Source organism: Eimeria acervulina, genomic scaffold (assembly GCF_000499425.1).
Source record: "Eimeria acervulina Houghton genomic scaffold, Eah_scaff301, whole genome shotgun sequence".
Lineage (NCBI taxonomy): Eukaryota > Apicomplexa > Conoidasida > Eucoccidiorida > Eimeriidae > Eimeria > Eimeria acervulina.
The window spans coordinates 23,806-37,985 of record NW_013547793.1 but is presented as its reverse complement, the minus strand read 5'-3'; the positions used below and the strand labels follow the sequence as shown (position 1 = coordinate 37,985).

General features: G+C 51.1%; 1 protein-coding gene across 1 annotated transcript; it reads right to left on the bottom strand.

The window, feature by feature from the left end:
- Window positions 1–305: 305 nt before the first annotated feature.
- EAH_00031710 (hypothetical protein) lies at window positions 306–13,624 on the bottom strand (the record flags this gene model as incomplete). The annotated part of the gene is made up of 16 exons (XM_013392384.1): window positions 306–549; window positions 938–1,239; window positions 1,528–1,651; window positions 1,974–2,019; window positions 2,273–2,479; window positions 2,761–2,891; window positions 3,514–3,594; window positions 4,829–4,866; window positions 5,121–5,402; window positions 5,609–5,722; window positions 6,303–7,622; window positions 7,840–8,031; window positions 8,417–8,779; window positions 9,055–11,547; window positions 11,941–12,238; window positions 12,612–13,624. The coding sequence occupies 16 exons, from the start codon at window positions 13,622–13,624 to the stop codon at window positions 306–308; spliced, it is 7,248 nt and encodes a 2,415-aa protein (XP_013247838.1).
- Window positions 13,625–14,180: the final 556 nt, after the last annotated feature.

Below are 14,180 nucleotides of genomic sequence, written 5' to 3'. Positions count from 1 at the left end.
TATTATATTATATATATATTATATTATATTATATTATATTATATATATTATATTATATTATACTATATTATATTATATTATATATAATATTAGACTTACATTCCAATATCCCTTTTCCTTCCACCAAGCGATGAGGTTTCTGAGAGAAGTTTCGCGATGTCCCCACAAGACAAATCCTGCCTTATCAACATAAATACCGTCATTAAGAAACAAATCTTTTTGACTCCTTTCATCCTGTCTTGGAGGCACAACTAATAAATGAAAACGAAGAGGATTCTCCTTACGAACACCACCCCCCTTCATATTCAATTGGGGGCCCCCTCCCCTATCTTGGGGGCCCCCCCCCCTATCTTGGGGGCCCCCCCATCTATCGTAGGGGCCCCCAGAGGCTGTGGGGCCCCCTGGGGGCCCCCTTTGACTATCTTCTTCTGCTGCATTTCCTGCATGCGAAGAAGGAGGTAATATACACCATGAGATACACCCCGGGTTTGCTGCTGCTTCTTTCTGTAATTCACGTAGTGCTGTTGAGAAGTCCGTCGCTCGATATTTCTGATTCAAGCAGCAAAACATAAACAAATAAATATATAAATCAATAAATATATATATATATATATATATATGTATATATAATGCAGAGGTTGATAGAGCTGATGCTGATGCTGCTGCTGGTGATGCTGCTGTGCTGTTGCTGCGAATACTGCTGCTAGAAGAGATTCAGGTGCTGGCTGTATGACAGATTGGCACACTCCAGCAGCAGCAGCAGCAGCAGCAGCAGCACTAGCAGCAGCAGCAAGCCTAGCAGCAGCAGCGCACTAGCAGCAACACCACAAGCAACATAGCAGCAGCACTAGCATCAGCAGCAGCGCTAACAACAGCAGCAGCACAAGGAGCAACAGCAGGAGCAGCAGCAACAGCAGCAACAGCAGCAGCAGCAGACTGAGGTTGTACAGGGTGTCTCGCGAGTTCTTCTAAATTGATGCGAAGGGGCTCGCAGAATACTGCGATAATTTGATCAAAAGAATCGTAAGTGCTGCCAAGCAGCACCAACTCCCTTGTTGCTGGTGCTGCTGCTGCTCCAGGTGCTCCTGCTGCTGCTGCTGCTGATCCAGGTGCTGCTGCTGCTGCTGTCTCCTCTACATGAAGACAAAGTGCGCGGAAGGGGACTCCGCAGCTCTTCAACATCAACACAAAACCATCGCGGCTGCCCCCAGGACGAAACAATGCCTCACCCACCGGCACCTAAACCACAAACCCTAAACCCTAAACCCTAAACCCTAAACCCTTGAGTTTAAAGTTTAGGTGAGGAAGCAGCAGCAGCCCCCTTACGAAACAACAACACAAGAAAGAGACAGAGACAACACATAAAAACGGCAGCAACAACAGCAGCAAACTGCACGGCAGTAACAGCAATAAGCGCTGCACAGCAGCAGCAGCAGCAACACAAGCAACAGCGCCAGCAACACCAGCAGCAGCATCGGTAACAGCAGCAGCAGCATCGGTAACAGCAGCAGCAGCAGCAGGACATACCGAAGGGTCCTGCAGCAGCTGCAGCGCCCTTTTATGAGAGATGAGTTTAAAATTAGGGTGGCGAATTTGGCGGTGTCGCAGCAGCTGCTGCGTCTGCTGATTCGTCAGCGCTTCTTCCCGCTCGCTGCAGCAACAAACCCTAAACCCTAAACCCTAAACCCTAAACCCTAAACTGTGGATGGTTGACTCATTTGGCCTCTGGCGGTGTGTGGGTGGTTTGGAGTTTAGGGTCTAGGGTTTAGGGTTTGGAGCCCCGTAGGACGCCTTGATGGCTGAAGGGTTAGGGTTTAGGGTTTAGGGTTTAGGGTTTAGGGTTTGGGGTGTATGTACAGTTTAAGGGTTCTTCTGACGCCTAGAAGATCGCAAGCAGCAGCGGGAGAGATAAAAGAAGCAAAAGCTCTCTTAGGAAGAGAGTTTGCGCAAAGAAGAGACAACACATGACGTACAGCTTGCAGTGTACAGACACATAAAACTCTAAAGGACGGGAAGCCCCTATGCAGCTCAGCATCATATAAAACCCTTAATACACGTCCAGGAAGCACTTCTCCTAAATAAACAAACAAACAAATACAGAAAAAACAAATATAAATTATTATCCTTTACTCAACTGCAAACGTATACGCACCCCCTGCAACAGCAGCAACAACAATAAAAGCAGCAGCAACACCAGCAGCAACAGCAACAGCAGTAACAGCAGCAGAAACAACAGCCGCAACACCAACCCCAGCAGCAACAGCACCAGCACCAGCCGCATCAACAGTAGCAGCAGCAGTACTAGCAGCAGCAGCAGGAGCAGGAGCAGCAGGAGCTGCAGGAGCAGCAGCAGCAACGTCAACAGCACCAGCACCAGCCGCATCAACAGTAGCAGCAGCAGTACCAGCAGCAGCAGCAGGAGCAGCAGCAGCAGGAGCTGCAGGAGCAGCAGCAGCAGCAGCAGCAGGAGCAGCAGGAGCTGCAGGAGCAGCAGGAGCAGCAGCAGCAGCAGCAGGAGCAGCAGCAGCAACGGCAGCAGCAGCAGCAGCAACGGCAGCAGCAGCAGCAGCAGCAGCAGCAGAAGCTAACCAACTAGTGGAGAGAGATCTTCTTGTTCTGGTGCGGTAACTTTTTGTTTTAAAGCGAGAAGAGACCGTATTTCTCTTAGATCCGCAAAGGAGACAGCTACTTCAGAGGGCAGAAGCTGAGCATACACCCGAACGCCTGCTGCATAGACCACATGACATGCAACAGCACTACCCTCTTGTATCTCTTCTTCTTGCTCGCCGCTTGCAGCATAAAATACTTCCATGTCGCTTAAAGAAGTAAATATGTCGCGACTGTCATAAAATGCTGTACGCATCTCCCCGCGCAAAAATTGTAAGTGAGGGCTGAAGACAAACACAAAAAAATATAAATATAAATATAAATATAAATATATAAATAAATATATAAATAAATATATAAATAAATATATAAATAAATATATAAATATATATATATATATATATTTATATTTATATGTTTATTTTTTATTTATATTTTTATAGTTATTATGTTATATATATATATATATTTATATATTTATATTTTTGTTTTTTATATTTAGTATGTTATATATATACATTTATATATTTATATATATATATTTATATTTATATATTTATTATGTTGTTTGCTTTATATAGTATATACTGCATACACTGTATAAAATATATAGTATACGATAGATATATTATATAAAATATATTAAATATATTATTTACTACCTCTATATAAGCGTCTCCTTGTATTTATAAACTGTCTCCCTTCATATCTTAGCTGTCTCCTTTTGTCTTTACTGTCTCCTTTTGTCTTTACTGTCTCCTTTTGTCTTAACTGTCTCCTATTAAATATAAACTGTCTCCATTTATTTATATAGTGCCTCCTTTGATATTTTAGCTGTCTCCTTTTAACTAAATATAAACTGTCTCCTTTTAAATAAATATAAGCTGTCTCCTTTTGTCTGCGTACAGAATTCTGTCGGCGTCTGCTTCGTTCTTAAATGAAGCAGCAAACTCCTTCAAATTAACCCCATCCAACAGAGACGGGTCCCTGCACGCAAACCCTAAACCCTAAACCCTAAACCCTAAACCCTAAACCCTAAACCCCAAGCGTTCCGCCTGAGAGGCGTGAGCTGTGGAGACGTCCATCGCCGTCTCGGCCAAAACCCTAAACCCTAAACCCTAAACCCTAAACCCTAAACCCTAAACCCTAAACCCTTAAGCCCTATCCCTAGACCCTAAACCCTAAACCCTAAACCCTAGAGGGTAGGGCGTACTTGAGTACTTCAGCGACGGCTTCTTCTTCTGTCTCTTCTGCTGCTGTCTCCTTTTTGTCTCCTCTTCGTGTCTCTATTGCAGCGCGGCAGAGACGAGGCAACCAGCTGTTTGAATTGCTGATGTCTGTGGGGTGTACGCGAGTAGAATCTAGAGCTGCACATAAACACACAACATCTTGCTGCTGCTGCTGTTAGTGCTGCTGCTGCTGCTGCTGTTGATGTTGATGATGCTGATCTTGCTGCTGTTGCTGTTGCTGCTGATGCTGCTGCTGTTGATGCTGATGATGCTGCTGCTGTTGCTCCTACTGCTGCTGCTGCTGCTGCTGCTGCTGCTTGCTTGCTTGGGGTATGAGGTGTCTCTATTAAAAGGGCTGCTGTCTGTTTGTTTGTATTTCTTTGTTTGTCTCTCCAAGGAGACAGAAGCACAAATAAATAAATAATAAATAAATAAATAAAAGATATAAATAAATAAAGGGGTAAAGAGACAGAGAGATAAAGAGATAAACAAAGAAAGAAGTAAAGACAATAAATAAATAAATAAATAAATAAATAAATAAATGAGACAGAGAGACGAAGCAAGACAGAAGCAAAGAAGAAGACAGACGGAGACAGACAGACGGAGACAGAGACAGAGAAAGAGACAGACTAAAGATATAAAAAAATAAACAAACAAACAAATAAATAAATAAATAAATAAATAAATAAACAAATAAATAAATAAACAAAGGGCAAAGAAGGAAAGAAAGATATAAACAAATAAACAGATAAACAAATAAAGATGTAAATAAATAAACAAATAAATAAATAAATAAATAAATAAATAAATAAATAAAGAAATAAAAGAACAGCAGCAGCAGCAAGCCCTCACCATCAAGTGTATCTGTCTCTGCTGCTGCTGTCTCTGCTCTTAGATTCAGAAACGAAACACAGTTTGAGAAAACCCTAAACCCTAAACCCTTGCTGCTTCTTCGTTCTCCTAATACTGAGCGCGGAGACTCAGCCTCTGACTCCTCGCTGTCTTCACCCATGCACAGCTGAGACTTCATCTGCAACCAAACCCTAAACCCTAAACACTAAACCCTAAACCCTAAACCTTAAACCCTAAACCCTAAACCCTAATACCCTAAATATTGCTCACGGAACATCAAATACTAGAGGCTAAACCATGCATTATACACTATACACATTTGAGGAGGTTATTAAACTCTTAGGGTTTAGGGTCTAGGGTTTACGACAAGGGTTGAGGACTTGAGGAGGTTATTAGAGTCTTAGGGTTTAGGGTTTAGGGTTTAGGGTTTACAACAAGGGTTGATGATTTGAGGAGGTTAAGCAGGCGTTCTGCTTTGCGGGGTCCGAGCCCTGGAACGAACTGTAGAACAGCTGCTGCTCTGCTGCTGCTGCTGCTGCTGCTGCTGCTGCTGTGCAGCCGCAAGCAGCGTCGCAGGTCAACGCCGCAATCCCCAACCAGCCGCAGCATCACAACTTCGCATGCAGCAGCAAGCCGATCTCGTGGTAGCTGCGGTGTACGTACACCCCAAACAGCAGCAGCAGCAGCAGCAGCAGCAGCCAATGCAAACCGCGCCTCCATGCATACGCTCCACAGCCAGCAACAGCAGCAGCAGCAGCCGCAGCAAGAGTAGCAGCAACGGCAGCAGCAGCAGCAACAGCAGAAGCAACGCCAGCAGCAGCAGCAGCAGCAGCAGAAGCCGAAGGCAGGAGTGGGCGGTGTGGATGCTGGTGATTGTGGAGGTGAATAAAAGGGTTTAGGGTTTAGGGTTTAGGGTTTACGGCGTTCTGTAAGGGATGAAGACGCAGCTGCAGCAGCAAATTATCTGAGCCCTCTCCCCACAGAGTTGCTGCTTCAGCCAGAGGGTCTTGAACGAAGCGAGCGAGAGACAGAGCCTGCAGCAAAAGGAGACAGCAGCAGCAAAAGGAGACAGCAGCAGCAGCAAGAGACAGCAGAAAAAGAAACAGATATATTAACCATAAGGAGACAGTAAAGGAGACAGTAGGAGGTATATCAAACGATTAAAAACAAATAAACAAATTTTAAATTAAAAAGGAGGGGACGCCCTACACACAGAGCACTGCGAGCAGAGACGACAGCAGCAGCAACAGCAGCAGCAGCAACAGCAGCAGCAAGAAGCAGCAGCCGATCAAGTCAGCAGCAGCAGCAGTAGCATCACCACCAGCACCATCACCATCAGCAGCACCACCATCAGAAGCACGAGCAGCAGCAGCAGCTGCACCAGGACGAGCAGCAGCAGCAGCAGCAGCAGCACGAGCAGCAGCAGCAGCACCACCACCACAACCACCAGCATGAGCAGCGGCAGCAGCAGCAGCAGCACGAGCAGCAGCACCACCACCATCAGCAGCACGAGCAGCAGCAGCACCACCACCACCACCATCAACAGCACGAGCCGCAGCAGCAGCAGCAGCAGCACGAGCAGCAGCAGCAGCAGCAGCAGCAGCAGCAGATTACCATGAGGGCTTCTCTAGGCATAGTGCGTCTGAGGGTTGCGGGCACCCTATCGCTGCCGCTCCAAACCGAAGGTATATCGAGAGGAGCAAGAATAAAAGCAAAAGGTTTATGAATTGCTGCTAGCTGCTGCAGCACATGCTGCTTCAAGATCTGCTGCAGCAGCAAACTCTGTCTGTCTCTTACGCCTACGACAACAGCATCCACGTAGCGGGTTCGAAACAAACGAAGCAGCCGCTGGACTTCTTGCTGCGCCAGCTGCTGATCTCGAGTTAAGCCTTGCTGCTGCTGCTGCTGAGATGCAGCAGATGCAAGCTCTCCCCCTCCTTGCTGCTGCTGCTGCTGCTGCTGCTGCTGCTGCGGGTCGTCTGGTAGACGGGTATTTAAAAGGAGATCGAAGCATTCGTGTGTCTCTACTTCCCCGAAGGAGTTCAGCAGCACTGCATGCACACGTGCTGCTGTTGCTGCGCTGCTGCTGCGGCCTCTCTTATCTAAAGGGAGGTGCTGAACTACAAGAGAGAGACAATCAAGAGCAGCAGGATCTGCTGCTAGTCTCTGCTGCCGCTGTTGCTGTCTCTGTCGCTGCTGCTGTCTCTTTCTTCGCCTCTGAGAAGGAGACACTGCAGCAGAATCCGGAGCCTCCGATTCGCTGCTGCTGCTGCTGTCGCTGCTGCTGCTGTCGCTGCTGCTGTTGCGCCCATCAATGAGTTGCTGCTGCCGCTGCTGCTGCTGCTGAGGAGACAGCCGCAGCGGCTGCAGGCTTAGTTTAAAGTCTAACATATCCTGACAATCTCTAAGCACTGCTTCTTGTGACAGCGTAATTAATTTATTTTTTATTTCTCTCTTTGCTGCAGGCAGCACTTCATGCAGCAGCAGCCGCGTTAGAATCATACGCTGTATGTACACCCAAGGGGCAGCAGCAACAAGTTCGTCCCCTGCGCTGCGGTTTATGCTGACGCCGCCGCCGCCGCTGCTGCTGCTGCTGCTGCTGCTGCTGTTGGTGGTGAGGGCAGCAGCAAAAGGAGAGTATGCATGCAGCATCTGCGTCAGGAGTGTCTCTATTTGCTGCTGGTCTTGTCTCTCTGCCTCTTCAAACTTTTGCTGCTCGCTATCGAGAAACTCCTTTTGCTGCTGCAGCTCTCGCATGTAGCTGCTGCTGCTGCTGCTGCTGCCTGCTGCAGCACTACCTACCCGCAGCAGCTTCTGCTCCTGCAGCGCATCTGCGTGTCTCTTTAGAAACTCTTTCTGTCTCCAAGGTGCCGTCTCCCCAGCCAAAGGGTGCAGCACAAGAACCCCCTCTCCTTGCTTCTCCAGCTGCTGAATCTGCAGCAGCAGCAGCAGCAGCAGCAGCAGCAACAGCAGCAGCATGAGGAGGAGGCGCACAGGGCCTCGTAGGTCTTCCGAGCCCCCAACACGCGAGAATTCGCTAGCAGCGCAAGGGTTTAGGGTTTAGAGTTTAACGGAGATAGCTAGGGTTTAGGGTTTAGCGGAGTTAGGGTTTAGGGTTTATGGGGGCTAGGGTTTAGGGTTTAGGGTTTACCTGGAGAAAGAGAGAGCCAACGGGGTTGTCTCTTCTGCTGTCAAAAATACCGCGCAGACGCTTCGGCCTATGCAGCGGGTCTTGCTGCAGCAGGTGCTGCTGCTGCTGCTGCTGCTGCTGCTGCTGCTGTGATCGCCTCACCCTCTCATGCCAAGGGACCCACGAAGGCTTCTCTGTGAACTCCGGCAGCATCTGCGCACCCGCAAACCCTAAACCCTAAACCCTAAACCCTAAACCCTAGACCCTAAACAGCACTAGATTGACAGCAAATGTTTCTTTTGAATTGGTTTAAAAAGCAGCGAAGAAGAGGAAGGAGACAGGTGGAGAAGGCCTGCTGGCTGCAACCCCTAGGGTTTAGGGTTTAGGGTTTAGGGTTTAGGGTTTAGGGTTTATGACTGGCCTCCTGTATGAATTTGTTTGCAGGTAAACGCCAAAGCCTGCGAGCTATCCAACAGGGTTTAGCAGGGTCTGTATTTGCTTCTCCTTGTGGAGTTGTAATAAAGGAGACAGAGAGCAGGGACAGCACTTTTGTCCGCAGCAATCTCCGTAGTTTAAAATTATTAAATAAACGCTTAACCTCGTTTTGTAGCAGCAGAGACAGCACCTGAGACCCTGAAGAGAAGGGGCCGCTCAGCCACTGCGACGCCCATGCTGCAGCAGAGAGCTCTAGCTGCAGCTCTGCTGCTGTTGCTGCTGCTGCTGCTCCTGCTGCTGCTGCTGCTGCTGCTGCTGCACCTGCTGCTGCTGCTGCTGCTTCCGCCTCAGATACCAACGGTATCAAAGGAGGAGGAGACTGCGGCTGCTGAGGCAGCAGCAAATGAGGCCCTGGCAGCAGAGGGGACTCAGAGTTAAAGCAGAGACAGTTTAAATTCTCAATAAAAGCAGCAGCATCTAATAAGAAGGGACGCAGCACTTCAGCTAAGTTGTAGCGATGAGCGAGCTGCAGCACAAGCAAAACAAACAAATGCTGCTGCTGCAGCTAAAAGCAACAAACAGCAGCAAACTCCAGCAGCAGCAGCAAACTACGCCACACAACAGCAGCAGCAAACCAGACAGCAGCAGCAGCAGCAGCGGCAACAGCACCCTATACCCACCGCCGGCAGCAGCAACAACAACAACAATAGCAGCAACAACAGCAGCAGCAACAGCAGCAACAACAGCAGCAGCAGCAGCCGCAGCAGCAGCAGCAGCAACAGCAGCAGCATTGGGGAGTACCTCGATTGCGTCTGCTGGAGAAATCTCCTTGGCTGAGAGGGGTTTGTTTGCTGCTGCTGCTGCAGCAACTGCTGCTGCTGCGTCGTTCCATTCTTCTTCTTGTGCTGCTGTCAGCAGCTGCTGCAGCTCCTCCTCCTCTTTTGCTGCTGCAGCAAGCTGCTCTTGAGTTAATTCAAACGCACCTCCAAACCCTCTCTTCATTCCGAAAGAGCTCCGTGCCCTGCTACTGCTGCTGCTGCTGCTGCTGCTGCTGCTGTAGCTGCTGCTGCTGTAGCTGCTGCTGCTGTAGCTGCTGCTGCTGCTGCTGGGGCGCCCGTCTACGTCCATTTGGCTGTCTTGCGAAAAACCATCACCGAAATACTCTGCTGCTGCTGCTGCTGCCACTGCTGCAGCAGATAAACCCCGTGGAGACCGCGTCTTTGCTGCTGTTGCTGCTGTTGCCGGCTGCGTTGCTGCTGCGGTTTGCTCCGCGCTTGCTGCCGCTGCTGCTGCTGCATCTGCCGGCGGCTCTTGGGATACAGATACGCCGAAATACTCTTCTGCTGCTGCTGCTGCTACTGCTGCTGCAGATAACCCTTTCTTCTTTGTTGCTGCTGCTGCTGCTGGCCTCGGCTCGCGCTGCCCCCAGCGAGAAGAAAAGGGCCTCGAAGTCCCTGCTGTCGTGCTGCTGCTGCTGCTGCTGCTGTCGCCGCCGCCGCTGCTGTCAGGCTCCCTTGACTGAGCGCCCCCGTCTTGCTGCTGCTGCTGCTGCTGCTGCTGCTGCTGCTGCTGCTGCGGTGGCGGCTGATCCCACTTAGATGCATGCGGCCGTGAGGAAGACGTGGCTGTTGCTGCAGGAGAAGTTTGTGTTGCTGTTGTTGCTTCTGCTGCTTCTGCTGCTTCTGTTGCTTGTGCTGCTGCTGTTGTCTCTGCTGCCGCTGTTCCTTCATTGGCTGCTGCTGCATCTGGTAGTGCTGCTGCTTCTGTTGCTGCCGCTGCTGCTTCTGTTGCTACTACTGCTGCCTCTGTTGCTGCTGCTGCTGCTTCAGTTGCTGCTCCTGCAGCAGTGGCTGCTGCTTCAGTTGCTGATGCTGTAGCAGCAGCTGCTGCTGAGTCCGATTGCCCTGTGGCTGCATCATCGTTTGTTTCTGCTGCCTGGGCCGCGGCAGCTGCTGCTGCTGCTGCGTGCTGCACAGCAGCAGCGGCAGCAGCAGCATCATCAAGGGGCGCAACTGCTGCTGCTGCTGCGTCTGGCTGCTGCACTGCAGCTTCAGCTGCTTCTGCTGCGTCTGCTTCTGGAGGCTGCTGCTGCAGCACTTCTTCATGTTGGAAGAGCTGCGAGCCCCCTAGGGGCTCCTCCAGGTCTAGCTGCTGCTGCTGCTGCTGCAGCTGCTCTTGCTGCTGCAGCAGCAGCTCCTCCTGCTGTGGCTGCTCGTCTCCTTGCTGAAGGTACAGCTGCTGCAGGTCCCGCAGCACGTGCTGCTGATCTGCGGAAAGCTTCTGCTCGCCTACACTTTGCTGCTGCTGCTGCTGCTGCTGCCAGTGTCCAGCAGCAGCAGCTTCTCCCTTCAGAGGGTCGAAGGGAACGGAGCAGAGGGGAGCATCTTCTGCTGCTGCTGCTGCTGCTGCTGCTGCTGCTGGGCCGTCCTGGGTGGCAGCCCACACGTTATCATCTCCGTTGCTGCTGCTGCTGTTGCTGCTGCTGCCGTGGGGTATTTGCTGAGGCTCGCTTCCTGAAGCTTCCTGAGCAGTCTGCTGTTCGTACTGCTGCTGCTGCTGCTCCTCCTCCTGCTGCTGTTGCTGCTGCTGCAGGAAGGTTTCGTCTTCCTGCTGCTGCGGCTCCTCCTGCTGCAGCAGTTGCTGCTGCTGCAGTTCTTCTTGCTGGAGCTCATCATGCTGCAGCTCGCCCTCTGACGAGTTATGCTGCAGCAGCTGCTGCTGCTCGTCTGCATCCAGTGTCTTCAAGTCTCCGTTGCGCTTCTGCTTAGCAGCAGCAGCAGCAGCAGCAAGCTGGGGGTGGAAGTAGGTTAAGACATGTACACGTACATCATCGATATCTTGTTCTGTCTCTGCGTCTCTCAGCATTTTTTGAAGCATCTCTTTTATTCCTTCAGGTGTCTGTGCAGCAGCAGCATCATCACCTTGCTGCACCTGCAGCTGCTGCTGCTGCTGCAGCGTGACGCCCAGCTGCAGCAGCTTTACCTTTGCTGCTCGTAGCCGCCAGTACTGTCTATCTAATTCAAAAACCCTCCATATCATTGCTTCATTTAGAGGAGGAGACAGCAAATGCATGCGCTGCTGCAAGATAAAGACAACCTCAAATCCCTGCTGCAGCAGGAGCTGCAGCAGCAGCAGCACCTTCTGCTGTACGTCCACCTCAGGGGGGCGCTGCAGCAAGCAGCAGCCTCCAAATGCATCTTCATATCGCTGTAGTAAATTTTCAAGAGACAAGTCAGCAGCAAACTCAGACAGCAGCACCCGTGACACCCACACAGACTCCGCTGCAAGTGCTGCCTGTACACCCCAAGCAGCAGCAGCAGCAGCAGCAGCAGCAGCAGCAGCAGCACAAGCAGCAGAAACAGCAGGTGAAGAGGCTGCATCAACCAACGCTGAGGTCGCAGCAGCAGCTACGGCAAGAAAAGGATTGAGCCGACAACAGCAGCAACAGCAGCAGCAGCAGAAACAGCAACTCCAGAAGCAGCAACAGCAGCAACAGCAGCAACAGCTCCACAAGCAGCAGCAGCGACACCGGCAACACAAACAGCACACCAAGCAGAACCAGCTGAAGCAGCAGAACCAGCAGCAGCACAACCAGCAGCAGCAGTAGCAGCAAAAGCAGGAGCAGCAGCACAGCAGAACAAGCAGCAGCAGCAGCAGCAGAACCAGCAGCAGCAGCAGCAGCAGCACCTGCGAGGCCTTGGGTCTGTTTGCGAATCTGAGCTGAAGTCTCTCAGGGAAATCTGCTGCAGCAATTGCTGCATCCCTTGCTGTCGACAGCCCCACATCTAATTCATCAGGCTCTCCTAACCTCTCCCAGCAGCTCTTTGCTGCTGTTGCTGCTGCTGCTGCAGGGGCAGCTCCTGCTCCCGCCATGCCAGCCTCTCCCCCTGCTGCTGCTGCTGCTGCTGCTGCAGCACCACGTCGATCCTCTAACCCTAAACGCTCCTCAGACCGACGTAGCTCCGCCTCGCCTCGAGGCCGAGGTCTGAACAAACTCATAAACCCTAAACCCTAAACCCTAAACCCTAGGTTGCGGGTCGCAATCCCTCTAGGCGTTTATTAGAGTTTATTGCTGTTCCTTTAGAGACCTGCCTTCACTGAGGGTTTAGGGTTTAGACTCTAGAGTTTAGGGTTTAGGCTCTAGGGTTTAGGGTGCAGACCGTAGGGTTTAGGGTTTAGACTCTAGGGTTTAGAGTGTGGGGTGTAGGGTTTAGCGTTTGGAGTGAAGGGTTTAGGGTTTATGACATGCGACTTAGCCAGTAGGGTTTAGGGTTTAGGGTTTAGGGTTTAGGGTTTGCCTGTTATCGCATAAGATGTTAATGACGGCATCGATGTCTCCAAAGCAATCATAGACAAGCGACCAGACATCAGCAAGCCGCTGGGAAGACCCTGCTGCTGCTGCTGCTGCTGCTGCTGCTTCTTCTTCTTCTTCTTCCCAAGCTGCTGCTTCTTCTGCTTCATCTTCTGTCTCTTCCTCGCCTGCAAACAAACTGTCTCCCTTGGTGTCTGCTGCTGCATTTGCTTCACTACCGCTGACTCCGCTGCGACGTGTCTCCTTTTCTGCTGCTGCTGCTGCTGTTGTTGTTGCTGCTGCCTTCTTTAGGCGCCGGAACTGCTGCTGCTGCTGCAACGCCCCATCCTCTGTGTCGGTATCCCCCTGCTGCTGCTGCTGCTGCTGCTGCTGAGAAGAGGGGCCCCCAGTATCTACAAGCAGCCCTGTATTTTCTGCTATTAGATCTAAGTCTTCTTCATCTAGAGCAGGTGCTTCATCATCGGCTTGGCTGCTGCTGCTGCTGCTGCTGCTGCTGCTGCTGCTGTCGCTCTCCGCCTCGGAGACAATAAAACCCTTCATCTCTTCTCTTAATATTGCTTCCTCATCTTCAATGTCTTCTTCTTCTGAGCTGTCGTCGCTGCTGCTGCCGCTGCTGCCTCGCTGCTGCTGCTGCTGCTGCCTCATCCTCTTGCTGCTGCGCTTCTTCCTGGAGGCCTTCTTCTCCTTTAGCCTTCTCTTCTTCTTCCTGCTGCTGCTGCTGCTGCTGCGGTCCCCCTTCTGGTGTCTCCTTCGCTTCTTGCGGCTCTTGCGATCTGCTCCCCCATCGGAGGCCTGCAGCTGCTCGTCGTCATCCTGCTGCTGCTGCTGCTGCTGCTGCTGCTGCTGCTGCTGCTGTTCATCATCCTGCGGACGCTCACCCTCCCCTTCTTGCTGCTCTTCATGTTCTTCTCCTTCATGCTCCTCAGACTCCTCGCCTTCCTCCTGCTGCTCTTCTTCCTGCTGCTGCTGCTGCTGCTGCTGCTGCTGCGTCTCCTCGAGAGCCTCCAACCCCGGGGGCCCCGCGGGGTCACTGGGCCCGCCTTCTTCGGCTGTTGCCATGGTGTGTTGCCGCTAGCATTCCTGCTGCTGCTGCTGCCGCTGCTGCTGTACTTGCTGCTTCTGCTGCTGCTGCTGCTGCTGCTGCTGAGAGGTCTCAGCCCCTCCTGCAGCAACGCAGGGGATTGACGTTCCCGTTGACAGCAAAAAATGTATTTTTCTATAACTCCTTAGCAGCCAACATCTAACACTGCAGCAGCAGCATGCAGCAGCAGCAGCATGCAGCAGCAGCCGCAGCAGCCGCAGCAGCAGCAGGCTGCTGCATGCAACAAGCCCTGCCAGCGGGGCTGGTGCAGCTTCTTAGAGTAAAATTACAAAAAAACTAATTAAAAGAAGTTATTTTTAATTACTAACAGCAAATAAACCTTAAAAGATGCAGATGGCGTTTTTGAAGGCTTGTAAACCCTAAACCCTAAACCCTAAACCCTAAACCCTCGCTTTAGGAGAAGCTCACGGGGGGGCTTTCTTAACAAAGAGGGCTTCACACCTTCATAAGCCTTTTCTTCCTTCATTAACACAAACAGCCTAGCCAGAGGAACAACATGAGCAGCAGCAGCGG